General features: G+C 44.8%; 1 protein-coding gene across 1 annotated transcript in view; it reads left to right on the top strand.

The window, feature by feature from the left end:
- The window catches only part of LOC138642358 (uncharacterized), a 223,479-nt gene that overhangs the window by 152,702 nt on the left and 45,274 nt on the right, over positions 1 to 25,503 (top strand). The window contains exon 14 of the mRNA XM_069730472.1: positions 3,794 to 3,895. Within this exon, the coding sequence (XP_069586573.1) occupies positions 3,794 to 3,895 (102 nt within the window). The remainder of the gene's footprint in view (positions 1 to 3,793; positions 3,896 to 25,503) is intronic.

Genomic DNA, 25,503 nt, shown 5'->3' with positions numbered 1-25,503 from the left:
TGCACAATGGTAGCAAAAAAACTGTGTTCCATTGGATCATAAGGTTGGAATGTAAAAGACCCATGCTTCTATGGAGTTAGTTTTCAAAATGGTCAAATACTCAGAACGTAAATGGAAAATTTGGTCTGACCTGAAGTGGTAGCACTGCTGCTCTGCCTACAGTTGGGGCACACAAAGCATATGTTTCTTGTGCCTATGGAGCAGTCGTGATGACAGCAATAATTACAAAATGAGCCCGGGACTGTTGAGTCGAGCTCACGGTTGGTACAGTGTACAACACAAATAACTATTCAATCCATTCCAAGTTTATCTTCCACCACTTGGCATTAAACTTGGTGTAATAAAAAATGTTGTTGTTCCAATTGATCGTGTTGGGAATGGTTTCTAGTATTTGAAGGAGAAGTTTAACATTCTGAAAACCTGAGGATAAATAAGCTCCGCACTTTTTATTGGCTCTGAAATCAACAAACTAATGCATGATCACACATTAAAGAGAACATGTCCGCAATATTGTGCACAGTAACCTACAGTGTCAGATCTGTTCTGTTATACTGATTACAATGATACCTTGGTTCATGAAATCTACCTTGTGGTTGTTTAATCTTTATTTTCAGTTTTGAGTTAATTCTATGCCCGTGCTTAAGGGCGGCCTGTTTGTGTGTGGGGGTCTTCATGTAGTGCTCTGCTTAGGTATTCCTTTATATGGCTTCTGACAGGTCACTGATCCCTCACTGACCTGCCTCCTAGTTTGCATAATGAATATTTATATATACATAATGAAAAACACCCGTAGGTGTAGGCAGGTGCCAGCCATAGCACCTGCGCTGCAGCATAAGCGCATATCTAATGTATAATGTTTGAGGTTATCCTGATATTCCCCCCCCAAAAAAAACAACCATTTGAAAATGACGCCCGCCACTCCTATGCAGAAGCAGCTATTTGTGATCCAATAGCTGCTACTGCGCATGTGCCAGCGGCACGATCTTGCTAGGGAAAAAAAAACTCTTAAGATGGTGACGCTGGCGCATGCACAGTAGCAGCTATCAGATCACAGCTTCTACTGCACAGGCGCTGCGAGCTCCATTTTCAAGTGCATTTTTTGGCAAGAATATCTGGATAACCTGAAACATATTATGTAAGTAATAAAAATGTATTAAAACATTCTGTCTCTCTCTCATTATTCTGGCATTTGGCAAATATTAATAATTATGGTAATCCTAATTGACCTAAAATGAGAAAGTTTTTTCTGATTTAATGTCAGATATTGAGAAAAAAATGCATGTGTGTCTTTTTATATAGTGTATTTAAACTTCTGGTTTCAACTGTATATTTGTGTGTATATCTTGGGGTGGGCGCACGGACCCCGGGAGCTTTACACCCGTCACTTCATTAAGAGGTAACTTATATCTTGGATTTTTCCCTAAATTTCGGGACTATGCCTCTTATGGTATTTTTTATATACTGGACCATGATCCCATGTTGGATATAATCAGGTGTGTTCTACGTTTGTAACTTGTAACTATAGAAGGCGTGTATTTAAACCTTTTTTTGCTATTTACACACATTTTTTCTATATATGGGGAGTACTAGCCCTTTTGGAGGCTTACTGATAAGTGCGGTGTTTCTCGTCCCTGGCTCCGTGTGCCCCTGGTATGCTTACACGTCTGTGTGGTGTCTGTGCACACCATGTGGCACTATACCTCGCCTGTTCTTGTAATTTTCTGCATTTTCTGTATTTTAATGATTAATAAAGGTTATTTATATATTTATATATATATATATATATATATATATATATATATATATATATATATATATATATATATATATATATATATATATATATATATATATATATATATATAGTTTCATATGGACTTGAAGGTCGTTTTTTCTGGGCCCTTGTGACCCCTTTTTTTTTTGCCACAGCTCTTTTAGCGACTAGTCCGGTTACGTAGTCTTTTTGTTTTGGTTTCTTTACAGCATACAGTATTTGTTTCAGCTGCACTCTAATAGAGACTTGTCTCTATTATGCTGGTTTTTGTTGTGTTTTTGGTTAATTATTGTGTGTATATCTTGTAGTTTGGAGCAGACATATATAGTTGTGCTCAAAAGTTTACATACCCCAGCAGAATTTTTGCTTTCTTGGCCTTTTTTTCAGAGGATGAATGCTAAAACTTTCTCCACTCCTGGTTAGTGGTTGGGTGAAGCCATTTATTGTAAAACTGCTAATTTTCTCTATTCACAATGACAACCCAAAACATTCAAATGACCCTGATCAAAAGTTCACATACCACATTTCTTAATACCGTGTATTGCCCCCTCTAACATCAATGGCAGCTTGAAGTTTTTTGTGGTAGTTGTGGATGAGGTGCTTTATTTTCTCAGATGGTAAAGCTGCCCACTCTTCTTGGCAAAAAGCCACCAGTTCCTGTAAATTGCTAGGCTGTCTAGCATGAACTGCGCGCTTGAGATCTCCCCAGAGTGACCCAATGATTTTGAGGTCAGGAGACTGAGATGGCCACTCCAGAACCTTCACTTTGTTCTGCTGTAGCCAATGAGGGGTCGACTTGGCCTTGTGTTTTGGATCTTTGTCATATTGGAACGTCCAAGTACGATTTTTTGAAAATGTGCTGCATTCGTCTTTCATTCAATTTTTACCAAGTTACCTGTGCCTTTGTAGCTCACACATCCCCAAAACATCAGCGATCCATCTCCGTGCTTTACAGTAGGAATGGTGTTCCTTTCATCATAGGCCTTGTTGACCTCTCTCCAAATGTGACATTTATGGTTGTTTCAGAAGATTTGAGACTTGTCTTTGTGCTGTTTTGCGTGTTTTAGACGATATACTTTATGGCATTTGCGCAGTAATGGCTTTCTTCTGACAACTCGACCATGCAGCCCATTTTTCTTCAAGTGCCTCCTTATTGTACATCTTGAAACAACCACACCGCTAGTTTTCAGAGAGTCCTGTATTTCAGCAGATGTTTGTGGGTTTTTCTTTGCATCTCGAATAATTTTCCTGGCAGTTGTGGACGACATTTTTGTTGGTTTTGTTTTTATAGAGCTGATGATTTTCCATTTAACCTAAGTTTTAACGCTGCTGACTGGCATTATCAATTTCTTGGATCTCTTTTTGTATCCCTTTCCTGTTTTATACAGTTCGGCTACCTTTTCCCAAAGATCCGTTGACAATTCTTTTGCTTTTCCCATGACCCACAATCTAGAAAAGTAGCTGGATGAAAGATGCAAAAGTCTGTCTGGATCCCAGAGGCTCACTCAGCCATACATACTGATTAGAAGCAAATAGGTCACAAGTGAGGATGTTACCTTTAGTAGCCATTCACACCCATTTGTGTGAATATCTGTGCCTGTTATCAGGCCAAAATCACCAGGGTATATGAACTTTTGATCAAGATATAACACAGTAGTTTGACAATAAATGGCTTCACCCAACCACAAACCATGAGTGGAGAAAAAGTTTTGGTGTTATCAATCATATTCTCTGAAAAAAATGGCCAAGAAAGCAAACAATTCTGTCGGGGTATGTAAACATTTAAGCAGGTTTTGATTTTCCTGTGGAAAAAGTGCTTATTGTATTTTTTTTTCTTGTGGCTGCTCTTTCATTGAAATTGTTTGCTTCTCTGATCCCACATACAGCAACTGGCAGATGTTTCTAAATGCTCATTTGCACTGGGCAACATGCTTCGCTAGTTATGATAGGCAGTCATGTTACAGTATGCATTTAAGTCGTAAATGAAAATTTATACCTAATTGTTACCATCTCTTGCAGGAACATTTTAGAATTGTGGAGATTGACGACGCTACATTTCTCATCAAAGCTGTTGAAATTTTATCAACTGCCTTAATCCAGTACCAGAGTGAAAAAATGTTGGTGAGGTGATTTCTTTATTTATTTTTTTAATATGTATATATGTGTGTGTATATATGTATGTATGTATGTGTGTATATGTATGTGTGTAAATATAAATATAAAGCTGTATGTGTGTGTGTATGTCCGGGATTGGCATCTGCACCGTCGCAGCTACAGCCACAAAATTTTGCACAGTCACACGTCTGGACCCCGAGAGCGTCATAGGCTATATTGTGAGGCGAAATTTTAACCCCGCGCGTTCCAATTCACCAAACAATTTTGCCCCTATCTACATAATGGGGAAAAAAGTGAAAGGAAAAGTGTTGGAAGCATCGCAGCTACAGCAACAAAATTTTGCACAGTCACACGTCTGGACCCTGAGAGCGTCATAGGCTATGTTGTGAGGTGAAATTTTAACCCCGTGCTTTCCAATTCACCAAACTATTTTTCCCCCATCTACATAATGGGGAAAAGTGAAAGGAAAAGTGTTGGAAGCATCACAGCTACAGAAACAAAATTTTGCACAGTCACACGTCTGGACCCTGAGAGCGTCATAGGCTACTTTGTGAGGTGAAATTTTAACCCCGTGCTTTCCAATTCACCAAACTATTTTTCCCCTATCTACATAATGGGGAAAAGTGAAAGGAAAAGTGTTGGAGGCAAATTGACAGCTGCCAGATGTGAACAAGGGGGACTTAAAGAATGAGAGCGATGGCGCCAAAGAGTATATACCGTACAGTTGCTAAGGTGGGACCCCGACATGGGATACTCACCACACACTGGGATATGAACACACACACAAAATGTGCCACACACTACCACGTGCTTGAACACATATACCACCCTCAGCACACATTTCACCACACATACACCAACCTCGCCACATAAAAGTCGAAACACAAAAGTCGCCGCTCAAAACTCACCACGCGCAAAACTCGCCACATGCAAAAAATAGGCTCACGCAAAACTCGCCACAAGTGCAAAACTCACCTCATGGAAAACTCGCCACACGCAAAACTTGCACATGCGGAAAAATTGCCACATGCACAAAATTTGCAACACATGCAAAAGTTGCCTCACACAAAACTTGCACATACTCAAAAGGCATCAGACATAAAACTCACCACGCGCAAAACTTGCTGCACACAACTTGCTACACTAACCTGTCGCATGCAACGCGACACACAAAAAGTTGCTACACGCATGTTGCCACACACAACTCAACACACACAACTTGACAAACGAAACTCGCCCTAAAACACACACAAGTCTGGTATTAGCCTTCAAAAATAAAAATCTGATTAATAAGCAGACAAACTACAAGAGCAACAAATGTACCATATAGGAAATACAGCAGCTGTCAGTCACATGACCTGTCTATTATGTGTATGTGTGAGCTAATATATACTGCCAGGGGGAGGGCTTCCTGTTGGCTGGGGATTTATCAGGCTGCCAATTTATCTTACAAATACTGAGGTAAAAATACTGAGCAAATAACGTGTTAACGAGGTCTAATACAGGAGATCACACAGGTATATACTATATACAGGGGAGATTACACACAGATATATACTATATACAGGAGAGATGACACAGGTATATACTATATAAAGGAGGAGATGACATACAGGTACATACTATATACAGGAGGAGATGACATACAGGTATATACTATATACAGGAGGAGATGACACACGGGTATATACTATATACAGGAGCAGATTACCTACAGGTATATACTATATACAGGATGAGATGACATACAGGTATATGCTATATATAGAAGATGACATACAGGTATATACTATATACAGGAGGAGATGACACACAGATATATACTATATACAGGGGAGATGACACACAGGTATATACTATACACAGGAGGAGATGACATACAGGTATATACTATACACAGGAGGAGATGACATACAGGTATATACTATATATAGAAGGAGATGACATACAGGTATATACTATATATAGGAGGAGATGACATACAGGTATATACTATATATAGGAGGAGATGACATACAGGTATATACTATATATAGGAGGAGATGACATACAGGTATATACTATATATTGGAGGAGATGACATACAGGTATATACTATATACAGGGGAGATGACACACAGCAGGTATATACTATATACAGGGGAGATGACATACAGGTATATACTATATACAGGAGATGACATACAGGTGTATACTATATATAAGGGAGATGACAAACATGTATATACTGAGGTGAAAATGAGAGGTGTGAGGTGAAAATGAAAAGGTGTGAGTGCAAAATGAGAGGAGTGAGGGAAAATAGTGTAGTGATCGGAAAATGACAGATGTGAGGTCGAAATGACAAGTCTTAGGCGGGAATGAGAGGAGTGAGGGAGAAAATGAGGTGTGAGGGAGAAAATGAGATGTGAGGGGGAAAATTAAAGATGTGATTGGGAAAATGAGAGGCGTGATGGGAAAATAAGAGAAGTGAGTGCTATAACTAACCACAGATATTTACTATGCCCAGGCAACGCTGGGCTCTTCAGCTAGTATATATATATCTATAATATAACGCTGGGAGCGTCACTCTGTCCGAAGCCTTTATAGACTGCGCAGGCGCAAGCGCCGGCGCAGTCTGGGCCTCACAGAGTGACGCTCCCGGGAGCACACTGAACACACACCGCGATCTCCAACAGAGAAGCAGGGACCGCCAGGAGGGTGAGTATCGGCCATATTCACCTGTCCTGCGTTCCAACGCTGAGCGCCGCCATCTTCCCGGTCTTCTGCCTGTGACCTTCAGTTCAGAGGGCGCGATGACGCGCTTAATGCGCGCCGGCGCCGCCCTCTGACTGAACAGTCACAGCCAGGAGACCGGGAAGATGGCGGCGCCCAGCGGTGGAACGGGACAGACAGGTGAGTATAGTAAGTGCTGGGGGGCCTGAGCTGGCGGCGATACCGGCACCTGACCCCCACAGCGCGCCGGTGTCCCCGCCTGCTCAGGCCCCCGGATGGGTGCAGCACATGACAGGATGGGGACGCGGGATGGTTTGCAGCACATACCAGGATGGGGAAGCAGGATGGTTACAGCACATACCAGGATGGGGACGCAGGATGGTTGCAGCACATACCAGGATGGGGACGCAGGATGGTTGCAGCACATACCAGGATGGGGACGCAGGATGGGTGCAGCACATACCAGGATGGGGACGCAGGATGGGGACGCAGGATGGTTGCAGCACATACCAGGATGGGGACGCAGGATGGGTGCAGCACATACCAGGATGGGGACGCAGGATGGGTGCAGCACATACCAGGATGGGGACGCAGGATGGGTGCAGCACATGACAGGATGGGGACGCAGGATGGTTGCAGCACATACCAGGATGGGGACGCAGGATGGGGACGCAGGATGGTTGCAGCACATACCAGGATGGGGACGCAGGATGGTTGCAGCACATACCAGGATGTGGACGCAGGATGGTTGCAGCACATACCAGGATGGGGACGCAGGATGGGTGCAGCACATACCAGGATGGGGACGCAGGATGGGTGCAGCACATGACAGGATGGAGACGCAGGATGGGTGCAGCACATACCAGGATGGGGACGCAGGATGGGGACGCAGGATGGTTGCTGCACATACCAGGATGGGGACGCAGGATGGGGACGCAGGATGGTTGCAGCACATACCTGGATGGGGACGCAGGATGGGTGCAGCACATGACAGGATGGGGACGCAGGATGGGCGCAGCACATACCAGGATGGGGACGCAGGATTGGGACGCAGGATGGTTGCAGCACATACCAGGATGGGGACGCAGGATGGGGACGCAGGATGGGTGCAGCACATGACAGGATGGGGACGCAGGATGGGTGCAGCACATGACAGGATGGGGACGCAGGATGGGTGCAGCACATGACAGGATGGGGACGCAGGATGGGTGCAGCACATGACAGGATGGGGACGCAGGATGGGTGCAGCACATACCAGGATGGGGACGCAGGATGGGGATGCAGGATGGTTGCTGCACATACCAGGATGGGGACGCAGGATGGGGACGCAGGATGGGTGCAGCACATACCAGGATGGGGACGCAGGATGGGTGCAGCACATACCAGGATGGGGACGCAGGATGGGTGCAGCACATGACAGGATGGGGACGCAGGATGGGCGCAGCACATACCAGGATGGGGACGCAGGATGGGTGCAGCACATGACAGGATGGGGACGCAGGATGGGTGCAGCACATGACAGGATGGGGACGCAGGATGGGTGCAGCACATGACAGGATGGGGACGCAGGATGGGCGCAGCACATACCAGGATGGGGACGCAGGATGGGTGCAGCACATGACAGGATGGGGACGCAGGATGGGTGCAGCACATGACAGGATGGGGACGCAGGATGGGTGCAGCACATGACAGGATGGGGACGCAGGATGGAGCAGCACATACCAGGATTATATATATAATCCTATATATATATTATATTATATATATAATCCTGGTATGTGCTGCTCCATCCTGCGTCCCCATCCTGTCATGTGCTGCACCCATCCTGCGTCCCCATCCTGTCATGTGCTGCACCCATCCTGCGTCCCCATCCTGTCATGTGCTGCACCCATCCTGCGTCCCCATCCTGGTATGTGCTGCGCCCATCCTGCGTCCCCATCCTGTCATGTGCTGCACCCATCCTGCGTCCCCATCCTGTCATGTGCTGCACCCATCCTGCGTCATACCAGGATTATATATATATATATATATATATATATATATATATATATATATATATATATATATATATATATATATATATATATATATATATATATATATATATATATATATATATATATAATCCTGGTATGTGCTGCTATATACATCTAATATATAAAGCTGAATGTGTGTGTGTATGTCCGGGATTGGCATCTGTACCGTCGCAGCTACAGCCACAAAATTTTGCACAGTCACACGTCTGGACCCCGAGAGCGTCATAGGCTATGTTGTGAGGCGAAATTTTAACCCCGCGCGTTCCAATTTACCAAACAATTTTGTCCCTATCTACATAATGGGGAAAAAGTGAAAGGAAAAGTGTTGGAGGCGTCGGAGCTACAGCCACAAAATTTTGCAAAGTCACAGGTCTGGACCCCGAGAGCATCATAGGCTATGTTGTGAGGTGAAATTTTAACCCCGCGCTTTCCAATTCACCAAACAATTTTGCCCCTTTCTACATAATGGGGAAAAGTGAGAGGAAAAGTGTTGGAGGCAAATTGACAGCTGCCAGATCTGAGCAAGGGGGACTTAAAGAATGAGAGCGATGGCGCCAAAGAGTATATACCGTACAGTTGCTAAGGTGGGGCCCCGACATGGGATACTCACCACACACGGGGATATGAACACACACAAAAGGCGCCACACACTACCACGTGCTTGAACACATATTACCCTCAGCACACATTTCACCACACATACACCAACCTCGCCACATAAAAGTCGAAACACAAAAGTCGCCGCTCAAAACTCGCCACGCGCAAAACTCGCCACATGCAAAAACTAGGCTCACGCAAAACTCGCCACACGTGCAAAACTCACCTCTTGGAAAACTCGCCACACGCAAAACTTGCACACGCGGAAAAATTGCCACATGCACAAAAGTTGCAACACATGGAAAAGTTGCCTCACACAAAACTTGCACATACTCAAAAGGCACCACACATAAAACTCGCCACGCGCAAAACTTGCTGCACACAACTTGCTACACTAACCTGTCACATGCAACTCGACACACAAAAAGTTGCTACACGCATGTTGCCACACACAACTCATCTCACAAAAGTCGCTACATGCATGTCGCCACACGCAACTCAACACACACAACTTGACAAACGAAACTCGCCCTAAAACACACACAAGTCTGGTATTATCCTTCAAAAATAAAAATCTGATTAATAAGCAGACAAATACAAGAGCAACAAATGTACCATATAGGAAATACGGCAGCTGTCAGTCACATGACCTATTATGTGCATGTGTGAGCTAATATATACTGCCAGGGGGGAGGGGTTCCTGTTGGCTGGGGATTTATCAGGCTGCCAATTTAGCTTACAAATGCTGAGGTAAAAATACTGCGCAAATAACGTGTGAATGAGGTCTAATACAGGAGGAGATGACATACAGATATATACTATATACAGGGGAGATGACACACAGGTATATACTATACACAAGGGAGATGACACACAGGTATATACTATATACAGGGGAGATGACACACAGATATATACTATATACAGGAGAGATGACACACAGGTATATACTATATAGAGGAGGAGATGACATACAGGTACATACTATATACAGGAGGAGATGACATACAGGTATATACTATATACAGGAGGAGATGACACACAGGTATATACTATATACAGGAGCAGATGACCTACAGGTATATACTATATACAGGAGGAGATGACATACAGGTATATGCTATATATAGAAGATGACATACAGGTATATACTATATACAGGAGGAGATGACACACAGGTATATACTATATATAGGAGGAGATGACATACAGGTATATACTATATACAGGGGAGATGACACACAGCAGGTATATACTATATACAGAGGAGATGACATACAGGTATATACTATATACAGGAGATGACATACAGGTGTATACTATATATAAGGGAGATGGCAAACATGTATATACTGAGGTGAAAATGAGAGGTGTGAGGTGAAAATGAAAAGGTGTGAGTGCAAAATGAGAGGAGTGAGGGAAAATAGTGGAGTGATCGGAAAATGACAGATGTGAGGTCGAAATGACAAGTGTTAGGGGGGAATGAGAGGAGTGAGGGAGAAAATAAGAGGTGTGAGGGGAAAAATGAAAGATGTGATTGGGAAAATGAGAGGCGTGATGGGAAAATAAGAGAAGTGAGGTGCTATAACTAACCACAGATATTTACTATGCCCATGCAACGCGGGGCTAATAAATATATATATATATATATATATATATATATATATATATATATATATATATATATATATATATATATATATATATATATATATATATATAATGTGTGTGTCATTTTATATATATATTCCTACTTGGTTATGATAGTGTTTGCAAAGTTCTGTCAGTGGTGATTATGTAATGAGCTTTAACCCCTTAATAATCAAGCCAAATTTTAAAGTTCTGACCAGTGTCACTTTGAGGTAATGACTCTGGAATTCTTCAACATATCCTACTGATTATGAGATTTTTTTTTTTGTGACATATTGTACTTCATGATAGTTATAAAATGTCTTTGATATAACTTGTGTTTGTGGAAAAAAAAATGGAAATTTGGCGAAAATTTAGCAATTTTCAAATTCTTATGGCCTTAAATCTAGTCTCACAACATAGTTAATAAATAACATTTCTCATATGTCTACTTTATATCAGTACAATTTTGGAAACCTATTGGAAAAAAATTTTTTATACCCAAAAAGTTGGTTTGTATGTTAACCTCTTTACCCCCAAGGGTGGTTTGCACGTTAAAGGGAACCTGTCACCCCGTTTTTTGAGATTGAGCTATAAATACTGTTAAATAGGGCCTGCGCTGTGTGTTCCTATAGTGTATGTAGTGTACCCCGATTCCCCATGTATGCTGAGAAATAACTTACCAAAGTCGCCGTTTTCGCCTGTCAATCAGGCTGGTCAGGTCGGGAGGGCGTGGTGACATCGCTGGTTCTTCCTCAGCTTTACGTTGGTGGCGTAGTGGTGAAGACACAGCGCGCGATCTGCGCTGTAATCCCTTGCATCGGTGGGGGCGGCCATCTTCCTGGGGCCGCGCGTGCGCAGATCGAGTGCTCTGCTGCACGGGGCTTCAGGAAAATGGCCGTGGGATGCCGCGCGCGCGCATTAGAGATCGCGGCGGCCATTTTCCCAAAGCCGAGTTTGCATCTCGGCTTTGGGAAAATGGCCGCCACGGTCTCTAATGCGCACGCGCGGCATCCCGCGGCCATTTTCCTGAAGCCCCGTGCAGCAGAGCACTCGATCTGCGCACGCGCGGCCCCAGGAAGATGGCCGCCCCCACCGATGCAAGGGATTACAGCGCAGATCGCGCGCTGCTTGTTCACCACTACGCCACCAACGTAAAGCTGAGGAAGAACCATCGATGTCACCACGCCCTCCCGACCTGACCAGCCTGATTGACAGGCGAAAACGGCGACTTTGGTAAGTTATTTCTCAGCATACATGGGGAATCGGGGTACACTACATACACTATAGGAACACACAGCGCAGGCCCTATTTAACAGTATTTATAGCTCAATCTCAAAAAACGGGGTGACAGGTTCCCTTTAATGACCGGGCCAATTTTTACAATTCTGACCACTGTCCCTTTTATGAGGTTATAACTCTGGAACGCTTCAATGGATCCTGATGATTCTGACATTTTCTCATGACATGTTGTACTTCGTGATAGTGGAAAAATTTATTTGATATGACTTTAGCTTATTTGTGGAAAAAATGGGGAATTGGGCAAAAATTTTGCAATTTTCCAACTTTGAATTTTCATGCCCTTAAATCACACAGATATGTCAGACAAAATAAATAATAAGTAACATTTCCCACATGTCTACCTTACATCAGCTCAGTTTTGGAACCAAATTTTTTTTTTTCGTTAGGGAGTTATAAGGGTTAAAAATTGACCAGCGATTTTTCATGTTGTAAAACATGTTTTTTTTATGGACCACATCACATTTGAAGTCACTTTGAGGAGTCTATATGAAAGAAAATACCCAGAAGTGACACTATTCTAAAACCTGCACCCCTCAAGGTGCTCAAAAACACATTCAAGAAGTTTATTAACCCTTCAGGTGGTTCACATGAGTTTTTGGAATGTTTTTTTTTTTTTTTTTAAACAACTTTTTTTCACACAAAAATTATTTCAGATACAATTTTTTTATTTTCACAAGGGTAACAGGAGAAATTGGACCCCAAAATTTATTGTGCAATTTGTCCTGAGTACGCCGATACCCCATATGTGGGGGTAAACCACTGGGCGCACGGCCGAGCTCGGAACGGAAGGAGCTCCGTTTGACTTTTCAATGCAAAATTGGCTGGAATTGAGATTGGACACCATGTTGCGTTTGGAGAGCCCCTGATTTGTCTAAACAGTGGAACCCCCTCACAAGTGACCTCATTTTGGAAAGTAGACCCCCTTAGGAATCTATCTAGATGTGTGGTGAGCACTTTAAACTCCCAAGTACTTCACAGAAGTTTATAACCTAAAGTAAAAGTAAATCATATTTTTTTCACAAAAATTGTTTTCGGCCCCAATTTTTTATTTTCCCAAGGGTAACAGGAGAAATTGGTCCGCAAACGTTCTTGTCCAATGTATCCTGAGTATGCCGATACCCTATATGTGGGGGTAAATCACAGTTAGGGTGCACAGCAGAGTTTGGAAGGGAAGGCGCACCGTCTGACTTTATCAACTCAGAATTGGCTGGAATTGAGATCAGACACCATGTCGCGTTTGAAGAGCCACTGATGTGCCTAAACAGTGGAAACCTCCAATTCTAACTCCAACCCTAACCTCAACACACCCCCAGCCCTAACTTTAGTCCCAACCCTAACTTTAGCCCTAGCCCTAATGGGAAAATGGAAATACATTTTTTTTATTTTATTATTTTTCCCTAACTAAGGGAGTGATAAAGGGGGGTTTGACTTACTATTAATAGCGGGTTTTTGTTTGGCAGCTGTCACAGGCTAAAAGACGCATTATATTTAAAAAATAGTCTTTGCATCACCACATTTTGAGAGCTATAATTTTTCCATATTTTGGCCCACAGAGTCATGTGAGGTCCTGTTTTTTGCGGACCGAGATGTCTTTTTTATTGGTACCATTTTCAGGCACATGACATTTTTTGATCGCTCATTGTGATTATTGGGAGGCAGAATTAACAAAAAACAGCAATTCATGCGTTTCTTTGGGGGGGGGGGGGGGGGGGGGTGTTTATACCACTGTGTGTGGTAAAATTGATAAAGCAGTTTTATTCTTCAGGTTAGTACGATCACAGCGATACCTCATTTAAATCATTTTTTTGTGTTTTGGCGCTTTTATATAATAAAAACTATTTTATATAAGAAATATTTTTGCATCGCTTTATTTTCAGCGCTATAACTTTTTTTCGCTGATGACGCTGTATTTGCGGGACAAGGTGATGTTTTCAGTGGTACCATGTTTATCTGTCTTTTTGATCGCGTTGTGTTAAACTTTTTGTTCAGCAGTATGATAAAGCATTGTGTTTTTGCCTTTTTGTATGGGGTTAACTAGAGGGACAGTTCTGTAGGTTGGGTCGTTACGGGCGCGGTGATACTAAATATGTGTGCTTTTATTTTTAGTTACATTTATTTTTTTGGAAAAACATTTTTTTTTTTTCTTAGGAATTAAAAAAATTTATTTTTACACATGCTAATATTTTTTTAAAAACTTTTTTTTTTAGGTTGTCCCAGGTTGGGACATCACTATATAAAGTCAGATCGGTGACCTGACACTTTGCACTGCACTGTATCAGATCAGTGATCTGACAGGTAGTGAAGGAGGCTTGCCGGTGCCTGCTCTAACCAGGCACTGAGAAGCCACCTCCTTGCAGGACCCGGAAGGACCCAGCAGCCATCTTGGAGCCGGGGGTCTGAAATAAGAACCTCAGGACAGTACGATCACATCTTGTTTTTCCTTAGGGGAGCACACAGTGAGCCCCCTCCCTGCGCATGCTTCTCTATGTCTCTGCCGGCACCAGAATGCTGCGATCTTGTTTGATCTCAGTGTTCCAGGGGTTAAAGTGCCGGGAGCGGTCCGTGACATGGATGGGATAGTACGTCAGATGGCAGAAAGGGGTTAATAGGCTGGTAACCTTTGGCTATTGGCTCCTTCCCAGAATATTAACATCAGTCGTCGGCTTTCCCTCTGCTGGTTATGAAAATTATGCCCACTCGTATGTTTTTTTTTTTTTTGTTTTGTTTTTTTTTTTTTGAAAAATAAACACACATTGCATTTCACGCAGATTTGACAGTTGCTGTTTTGTTATAGCATATGTAGGTTAATTATGTTATTGCTCCTACATTGGCTGGTGACTGAGTGTCTTTATTTAATATTAATGAGGGTATCTGGCTGAAGAGGTTGAACAAGGAAATTGCATCACAATTTTTTTTTTCTTTATTTAGCTACTAGATGGTGGCCCGATTCTAACACATCGGGTATTCTAAAATATGCATGTCCACGTAGTATATAGCACAGCCCACGTAGTATATTGCCCAGTGACGTACTATATTGCCCAGCCACGTAGTATATTGCCCAGCCACGTAGTATATTACCCAGCCACGTAGTATATAGCACAGCGTATAATGCTCAGTTACGTAGTATATTGCCCAGCCACGTAGTATATTGCCCATCCACGTATGTCACAGGTTTAAAAAAAAAAAAAACATACTCGCCTTCCAAGGGCCAGTTGTAGTTCGATCACATGACCGTGATGTCATGGCAGGTCCTTGTCACGCAGGACCTGTGATGACGTCGCGGTCACATGACCGTGACGTCATGGCAGGTCGTTCTCGTGCAGGGCCTGTGATGGCATCGCGGTCACATTACCGTGATGTCATGGCAGGTCCTTCTTGCACAGGGCCTGTGATGACGTCATGGCAGGTCCTTCTCCCATACCACCGGAACCTGCCGCTTGCATGGAGAAGTCACCGTACCGTAGCCAGGAGCTGGAAAGGCAGCGGAAGGTGAGTATATAGTGATTTTTTTAATTTTTAACATTAGATTTTTTTTTTACTATTGACGCTGCATAGGCAGCATCAATAGTAAAAACTTGGTCACACATGGTTAATAGCGGCGGTAACGGAGTGAGTTACCCGCGGCATAACGCGGTCCGTTACCGCTGGCATTAACCCTGTGTGAGCGGTGACTGCGGAGAGTATGGAGCGGGCGCTTACTGTAGGGGAGGGACTAATCGGACTGTGGCCATTGCTGATTGGTCGTGGCAGCCATGACAGGCAGCTGGCGAGACCAATCAGCGACTTGGATTCCATGACACAGAAGCCGCGACTAATGAATATCTGTGACAGACAGAAGGACAGAAAGACGGAAGTGACCCTTAGACAATTATATAGTAGATATGTATTTGCAAAAGCGCATGCAAGACACTTAAATGCATTTTTTACACTTTTTTTTTTTTTTTTTTATTTTCATCTGCGTTTTTGTGCCAAGTGATGCAGAAACCTTGCAGAAATTTCTGCAAGCAAATACACAACGTGTGCACATAGCGCTACTCTTTCAGCAGAAGACTAGAGCTGTGTGTGTGACGACAGTGACTGGCTGCGGCATAGAAGAGAGTTGGCTTGGCTATTAAAGGGAATTAGTCAGCAGATTTTGCTATCTAATCTGAGGACAGCATGATGTAGGGGTAAAAAAACAAATTTCTAGGATGTGTACTTAACAAGCTGTGTGCAGTTGTTTACTTATAGTGGTGGTTTCTTTATCACCTCTCATTGGGGGGCACAGGAACCATGGGTGTATGCTGCTGCCACTAGGAGGCTGACACTATGCAAATAAAAAAGGTAGCTCCTCCTCTGCAGTGTACACCCCACCGACTGGCATTATACAGTTTAGCTTAAGGTAGCGTCGCTGTTTAGGCCGCTAGGAGACGTCAAACACTGCAACAGCAGAACGATGCAGGAGCGATCCAGTGACGTCATTATCGTTCTTGCTGGTTGTTAGCTCCATGAAAAAACATTGCAGACATCGTTGCTTTTGCTGTCAAATATGACAAATCACGCCGACCTGACGACCAAATAAAGTACCGGACTTCTAGCTACGACCAGCGACGTCACAGCGGGATCCTGATCGCTGCTGCATGTCAAACACAACGAGATCGCTATCCAGGACGCTGCAACGTCACGGATCGTTGTCGTTCTCATTGTAAAGTTGCTCAGTTTGAAGGTACCTTTAGTGTCAGTAGGAGGTGGACACGGGTCTTTCATTAGACCCTTATTTACCTCAATGTGCGTCATTTTCTTTCCGGTTTCCCAGAGGGATACAGGGTGAACAGTCACACCTGTAGTCCCACAATACGGACTATGAGTATGACGTGTACTGCCACCCCGTATCCTCATAGATCCCTCTTTAGGACCAAGAGCCTAGCACACAAGCGTGCTTAGAAGTCCGGTCCTGGCTCCGTCCCCCACCCACTCGCCCACCAGAGCCTGTCTGTTGCGGAGACGAGGACTTCCATCAGCTCCCTGGACGTCTCATTCCTCTTCAGGTTAGTATCGGCGTGGGAGATTTGAGGTAAGTGTTTCCCCATCCCAGATATTTCAAGGGGGGGGGGTCTTACTAGGGGCTCCCAGATTACCTGGTCGTCGCTTGCACCAGCACGGCCTGGGATTGCAGGACAAGATGGTCCTCAATTGCGCTGCAGGCAGGCGCGTTTTCTTCTTGCTGCGGCCCTTCTCCCTTCTATCTGGGGCAGGGTTCTTACAGGCTGCCGCACCGCTTCCTATGCCAGGCGCCGCGGTTCTCACGGCGGCCGCACCACCTTCTCCTGTGATACAGCCCTGACAGGCTGTCGTGCCGCTTCTTCCTGCGGCGCACTGCTCTGGTGCCACTGGTTTCACGGGGGCTGCTCTCCAGCATGACAGCCTTGGCAGGCTGCTGCGCCGCTTTTCTAGTGCGGCACTGCGGCTCTTTCCTCCGGCTGCTGGCTCCCAATTTAGGCCCTGGCTTCGGCCTGGGCCTACTTCCGGTACCGCGCTCCGCCCACTTGCGCTTTCATCGGGCAGGCTTTCTCCAGCCCGACAATCTCTGTCCTGCACTCCCGCCCACCGGCGCCATCCCGGCTGACTCCTCCCCTTCCTCTACGCCGCTGCTTGGCACACACATCGTGCTCGGCTCTTTCCAGAGCGCACATTTCTGACCTGACCCCTTTCATCGGTCACCATCTGCGCGGATTGCAGCAGGAGCTCTACTTCTCTCCGGAGATCCTCCGCAAGCTGGACAGCTTCCTCCACCTGGTATCCGTTTTCTCATCTGCAGTAAGTAGCTCTGCACTACAGACTGACACCCCCCTCTGCTCCCCTGTCCCCTAACCCGCTGGCATATTCTTCAGGGACCCTTCAAAATGTCTACCTCTAAAGGGGGCCGCTCTCGTTATCCTACTTCTTCCTCTTCTGCCTTAGTCAAGTACTTTGCATGTTCGTCCTGTAACTGCAAACTTCCCTCAGGTCAGTCCTCTCCGCTATGTCAGGCCTGCAGCAACCCGATTGTTCCCACCACCCAGGTTTCCCCGGCCGATCCGCCCGAGAGTGATACCCCCGTCCCAGGCTGGGCTTCCTCTGTCACAATCTGTGGCCGATCTAACACGGGTGTCTCAAACTCTGGTATCTGTGCTGGATCGATTACCTCTGTAGACCCCCGCAGTGGCCAGCGGGTCGCAGGAGCCTCCGCCCGAGCCCTCCTTGATAAGCCGCAAAAGGTCCAGACAGGAACGTCGGTCTGAGTCGCTCCATCTCGCCTCACGGTCCTCGTCTGCGGTCGGCGTCCTCCCGATCCTCCTCCCCTGAGTCAGGCGAGGTGTTCTCTGATGCGCCCTCGGAGGATATTTCGGAGCTGGATTCTAACCAAATCGCCACCGTGAGGGATATAGTCCAGAATCTCATTGGAGCTATAAACCAAACCTGTGGCATCAAGGATCCCGCCACGGAACCCGCAGATCAGGTGGTTTCGTTTAGACGGGCTAAACCACCTTCCAAGTTTTTTGCTCCTCATTCTGAATTCGAGGAAATCTTGACCAGAGAAAGAGAGAACCCGAGGTGGATCTTCCAGTCCTGGACCTGGAGGATCTACCCTGGGAGTAGCGAAGACGCCAGGACGGAGTGGGCTTAAAGGATACCACCTTCTTCTCTTGACGTGCCTGTGGCCTCTGTTACTGCTGAGAAAAGGAATGTGACGCCAAGAAGCGACAAAAAGGCCGAAAGGACCGAAATTGTCGTCTAGGAGGAGGGCGATGAGGTTTAGCCTGGGGGAGAAGAGAACTTGTACCCCCGGTGGCGTCCTTAATGATTGGGTCCAGCTTGGAACCAAAGAGACGTGAGCCTTGAAAGGGCAGACTGGTAAAGGACTTTTTGGAAGATAAGTCCGCCTGCCTGGCCTTGAGCCAAATGGTCCGGTGGATGGCAACAGCATTGCTGGACGCCTGAGCCGCACAAGACGTGGCATCCAGAGAGGCGGAGACCAGGTATTCACCCGCGTGAGAAATCTGGTCGGCAAGCTCCGCCAGCTGTCCGGGTGGCACCCCGTCCAGGATACCTCGACAGAGTTCTTTGGCCCATTTGGATACAGATTTCGTAACCCAAGTGGAAGCAAAGGCTGGGCATAGAGCAGCTGCAGCCGCTTCAAAGGCTGACTTTGCAAAGGATTCTATAACTCTATTGTTAGAATCCTTCAGAGATACTCCGCCGGACAGTGGAAGCACAGTGTTGGTGGACAGCCTGGAAACAGGGGGATCCGCCGAGGGAGAGACCATCCAATTGGCGGTAAGTTCTGGAGAAAAAGGGTTTAACACACCAAGGCGTTTTCCCCTCTGGGCGGCCGTCTCCTCTTCTTCAGGGACGTCTGGATCTCCTCAGTAGAGGACGCATGGGTCAGGGAAGGTGTATCCTGGGATACAAGATAGAGTTCGTTTCACGACCCCGGGATTGTTAATTCGAATCCCGACCTCCAAGAGACCCCGCTCTAGTTTTGGGTTTCTTTACAGCCATCGGTTCTCTCCTCAAAGCCGGGGTAATCGTTCCCGTCCCAGAAAAAGACCGGTTCACAGGTTTCTATTCAATCCTTTTTGTGGTTCCGAAAAAAAGACGGCAAGGTTCGTCTCATTCTGGACCTCAAATTACTGAACAAGAAAGTTCATCTGAAGCATTTCAGGATGGAATCCCTTTGTTCAGTAATTGCTTCCATGGAGGCTCAAGAATTTCTGTGTTACATAGATTTTCAGGACGCCTACCTCCATGTCCCGATATTCCCCGGACATCGCCGATTCTGCGCTTTGCGGTGCTCCATACCTCGACGACATCCTCGACGTTGAGTATTTGCTTGCAGAAATTTCTGCAAGGTTTCTGCATCACTTGGCACAAAAACGCAGATGAAAATAAATGCATTTTTTACACTTTTTTTTTTTTTAAGTGTCTTGCATGCGCTTTTGCAAATACATATCTACTATATAATTGTCTAAGGGTCACTTCCGTCTTTCTGTCCTTCTGTCTGTCACAGATATTCATTAGTCGCGGCCTCTGTGTCATGGAATCCAAGTCGCTGATTGGTCTCGCCAGCTGCCTGTCATGGCTGCCACGACCAATCAGCAACGGCCACAGTCCGATTAGTCCCTCCCCTACAGTCAGCACCCGCTCCATACTGGACGTTCTGAGGGTTTCCCCCTTTGAGCCTCTCAGGGAGATTCCCCCTGTCAGTTCTATCTTAGAAGGTGGCCTTTCTTGTGGCCATCACTTCTATCCGCCGCATTTCCGAGTTGGCGGCCCTGTCTTGCTGACCTCCGTTCTTGGTCATTCACCAGGACAAGGTGGTCCTCAGGCCTCCGTCTTCCTTCCTTCCTAAGGTGGTTTCCACCTCAACGAGGAAATCGTTCTACCTTCCTTTTGTCCAGCTCCGACTCATCCTCTGGAGCGATCATTGAACAAGCTGGGCAGTGAGGATCTACCTGACTAGAACGTCCACTTTCCAGAAGACTGATTCTCTTTTCGTCATTCCTGATGGCACGCGCAAAGGCCTACCGGCTTCTAAGGCGACTATAGCTCACTGGATAAAAACAGCAATTCTGGAGGCTTACCGGGTCAAGAACAGAGTGCCCCCTCCTGGGATAAAGGCTCACTCTACCCGGGCAGTTGGCGCCTCCTGGGCGGTGCACCACAGGGCTTCCGCCCTACTGCTGTGCAAAGCGGCACCTTGGTCTTCCATCCACATGTTCCCCAAATTTTACAAGGTCCATACCTACACTTCGGCGGACGCCAGCCTTGGCAGAAGGATCTTGCAGGCGGCAGTGGTGAGTCCTCTGACCTGATGGAAGTCTGTTTTTCCCGCCCTAGGGACTGCTTTGGGACGTCCCATGGTTCCTGTGTCCCCCAATGAGAGGCGATAAAGAAAACAGGATTTTTGGTTGCTTACCGTAAAATCTGTTTCTTGGAGCCTCCATTGGGGGACACAGCACCCTCCGAATGTTTCTCAGTTTCTGTTGTTTTATGTTCTATGACTGTTCTGACGTTTACAGTTCTCAAGTTTGTGGTTATGGTTTTCAACCTTATTTATCTCCTACTGCTTTCTTACTAACTGAAGAGTATAATGCCAGACTGCAGAGGAGGAGCTAACTTATTTATTTGCATAGGCAGCAGCATACACCCATGGTTCCTGTGTCCCCCAATGGAGGCTCCAAGAAACAGATTTTACGGTAAGCAACCAAAAATCCTGTTCTTCTCACTATGACATTATTAGTGCTGTGACTAGCTGGCCTGTGTTAACTGGTCTGACTCCGTCCCCTTTTGTGATAAGCAGCTTATGGTCAACAGACATGCTAAATCTAAGAACTGTGTCACAACTACTGCACCCAGTAAACTTTAAATGGTACATAGGTGGGTCCAGGGTGTCTTTGCCTACACCTTGCTGCTCTCAGAAGAGGTTGCAAAAACCTGCTGACAGATTCTCTGATGTCGGTCTCCCACTGTTTAGTGCGAGGTTTGTCGCTGAGCCCACCCCTTTCCAGGCGCACATCAGCTAATATATACAGCTGACATGTGCCCACAACAGCTGTGTGTGGTATCGCAATCCACTATTTAGAACTGTAGGCTCGCAAGAGCAGGGTCCTCGCCCCTCTGTATCAATCTTTAATTGTTAGTTTGCTTACTGTAATTTGTGTAACCCGTTCTCAAGTACAGCACCATGGAATCAATGGTGCTATATAAATAAATAATAATAATAATAATTTAAAAAAAAAACTTTTTAAACGAAGCTGTCAATTTCTGATACCAGCATTTAACTTGTGCTTACCGGAAGTCCATCACTAATCCTGCCCATCAGATTAGTATCGAATTGGCATGACAATCGGAGGTCTCAAGCAGACCTCTCTGGTTGTCATAGCCGAATTGCTATGAGCGCTGCCGCTGGTCGGTGCTCATAGCAAGTAAGCATTTCTGATAATCGCCTGAGTGTAGCAGAGGCGATCTGATCATTACTTCGGTGTAGCAAAGGCGATTGAAGAAGTGCAGCTACTAGTCTCCTATGGAGACTATTAAACCATGCAAAAAGTTAAAAACTAAAAAAAAAAAAAAAAAAAAGTTCAAATCACCCTTCTTTCGCCCCATTCAAAATAAAAAAAAATAAAAAAATCAATTATACACATATTTGATATGGCTGCTTTCAGAATCCCCCAATCTATCAATATAAAAAAAGAATTAACCCGATTGCTAAATGGCGTAATGATGAAAAAACTTCAGGTTTACGTTTTTTTGGTTGCCAGTAAATTGCAATAAAATGCAATAATTGGTGATCAAAAGATCGTATCTACATCAAAAGGGTATCTAGAAAAACGGCAGCTCGGCGTGCAAAAAAAAAAGCAATCGCCCAGCCCCAGATCTTGAACATTGGAGATGCTACAGGTCTCGGAAAATTGCGCTTTTTTTTTTTTAACCAAATTTTGGAATTTTTTTTCACTACTTAAGTGAAAAATAACCTATATATGTTTTGGTGTCTATGATCTCGTAATGACCTAGAGAATCAAAATGGCAGGGCAGTTTTAGCATTTAGTGAACATGAAAAATAAAAGTTATGGCTCTGGGTAGAAGGGGAGCAAAAAACTAAATGCAAAAACGAAAATACTTCTGGTTGTGAAGGGGTTAAAATGAAGAGACCATGTCATAGAAAATATTAAAAATCTCTGAAGTCACTTGCATCCCCCTCCCTCCCTTTTTTCTCTTTATGTCCTTAAGGCTGAACAAGGGTGTATATCTTGCATAGACAAAAGGTACAGATTGGACAAATAGTTTAGACAGGAAAAGCCTTTAAGTTTCAGAGAAATAAAGAGAATATATCACATCTATATATATAATTGTCTAAGGGTTTTTCCTTCTGTCTGTCTGTCTGTCTTTCAGTCTGTCTGTCCTGGAAATCCAGCGTCTCTGATTGGTCGAGGCCGCCAGGCCTCGACCAATCAGCAACGGGCACAGCAACGATGATGTCATAAAGGACGTAGACATCCCGCGCCTGATTGGTCGAGGCCGCCAGGCCTCGACCAATCAGCAACGGGCACAGCGACGATGTCATAATGATGTCATAAAGGACGTAGAAATCCCACGTTTCTGATTCAGCGAAGGGCACAGTATCGACGTAGATGTCATAATGGTTGCCATGGCGACGATGTCATAAAGGTTGCCTCGACCAATCAGCGACGGGCACAATCTACCGCGAATTCTGGAATCATCATTGTCCATATACTACGGGAACATGCATATTCTAGAATACCCGATGCGTTAGAATCGGGCCACAATCTAGTCCTTTATAAATAGCCATGGTCACCCAGTGTACACATAAACAGGACAGTAGAATCCCTTTTGTCTCAAGAAATGCATGTTGAATTCAGGAGACACGAAGTTCCTGCAGGGGAAAATGTTGCAATAAGCCATCTCAGACATTGTCCCTGAAAACAGATATAGAATATGGAAATTTGTGTAAATTCAATATTAATGAGACCTACATTTTCGGCGCCAGGGCTTACAAGGGAAAAAGATACATATTTTCTCATAACTATAACCCCAGCAAAAAGGCCCCAAATCCACAGGGGCTCAATAACTGCCAACAGCTATGCCATGTTTGGTCTCTTAGTAAAGATAAAATCCCAATAAAAATGGTGCATTGATTTCGAACTTCTGTGATTGTCTGAGTCGTTATCGCATAAGTTTGGGATTTCATAAAATCCTAAAGGGCTGAAAGCAGCCCACAACCCTGCCCATGTGAGATCATTACGGGACGGTGTGTGGGTGGCATTCAGGGTCTGAAAAAAGATTAAGTCGAATTATGATCTGTTTCGTGTAGAGAGATGCATATCGAATTGCTCTCTTTCGGGTAAACTGAATAGTTTCTTCAATCGGTGTAATAAGTTTCTTTTGTTTTATCCCTTTTATTTTTGTGTAACTGTATATGCTGTATTTTTGTCCCCCTTGTAAAATCTTTTGTATATTTTCAAAAACACTACCTCCCTTTGCATAAATATAATTTTTTTTAGTTCTGTTCCTTTTATTCTGTAAACTGCCTCGAAGCCATACGCTACCTATCAGGCATCCAATCTGCCTGTATAAACGATTGGTAGCAGTGGCAGGTAGTCTAAGGTTATTGTGGAGTTAACGGTGACCGTTTAGGGGTATATACATAGAGTGGGTATGGAAAGTATTCATACCCCTTTAAATTTTTTACTCTTTCATTGTTTCAGCCATTTGGTAAATTCAAAAAAGTTTATTTTTTTCACATTAATGTACACTCTGCATCCCACCTTGACTAAAAAAAAACTGAAATTTTAGTAATTTTTGCAAATTTATTAAAAAGAAACAAATATCACAGGGTCATAAGTGTTCAGACCCTTTGCTCAGTATTGAGTAGAAGCACCCTTTTGAGCTAGTACAGCCATGAGTCGTCTTGGGAATGATGCAACAAGTTTTTCACACCTGGATTTGGGATATCCTCTGCCATAATTCCTTGCAGATATTCTCCAGTTCCATCAGGTTGGATGATGTACGTTGGTGGACAGCCATTTTCAGGTCTCTCCAGAAATGCTCAATTGGGTTAAGGTCAGAGCTCTGGCGTGGCCAGACAAGAATAGTCAGAGTTGTTCTGAAGCCACTCCTTTGTTATTTTAGCAGTGTGCTTAGGGTCATTGTCTTGTTAGGTGAACCTTCGGCCAAGTCTGAGGTCCAGAGCACTCTGAAAGAGGTTTTCATCCAGGATATCTCTGCACTTGGCCACATTCATGTTTCCATAAATGCAACCAATCGTCCTGTCCTTGCAACTGAAAAACATCCACCACCATGTTTCACTGTTGGGATTGTATTGAGCAGGTGATGAGCACTGTCTGGTTTTCTCCACATACACCGCTTCGAATTATCACTAAAAAGGTCTATCTTCGTCTAATCACTCCAGAAAATCTTAATTCTCATAGTCTGGGAGTCCTTCATGTGTTTTAGCAAACTGTATGCGGACTTTCATATGTCTTACAATGAGGAGAGGCTTCCATTGGGCCACTCTGCCATAAAGGCCCGACTGGTGGAGGGCTGCAGTGATAGTTGACTTTGTGGAACTTTCTCCCATCTCCCTACTGCATTTCTGGAGCTCAACCACCGTGATCTTGGAGTTCTTCTTTACCTTTCTCACCAAGGCTCTTCTCCCACGATTGCTTAGTTCAGCTGGACGGACAGGTCTAGGAAGACTTCTGGTGGTCCCAAACTTCTTCCATTTAAGGATTACGGAAAACCCTGAGCTCTTTAGAACCTTGAGTACTGTTGAAAGTCTCTGAGCTCATTGGCCAG

The sequence above is a fragment of the Ranitomeya imitator genome, chromosome 6, assembly GCF_032444005.1.
Source record: "Ranitomeya imitator isolate aRanImi1 chromosome 6, aRanImi1.pri, whole genome shotgun sequence".
NCBI classification, from domain to species: domain Eukaryota; kingdom Metazoa; phylum Chordata; class Amphibia; order Anura; family Dendrobatidae; genus Ranitomeya; species Ranitomeya imitator.
Note: the sequence above shows the minus strand (reverse complement) of the source record. Positions and strands in the feature narration are given on the sequence as shown.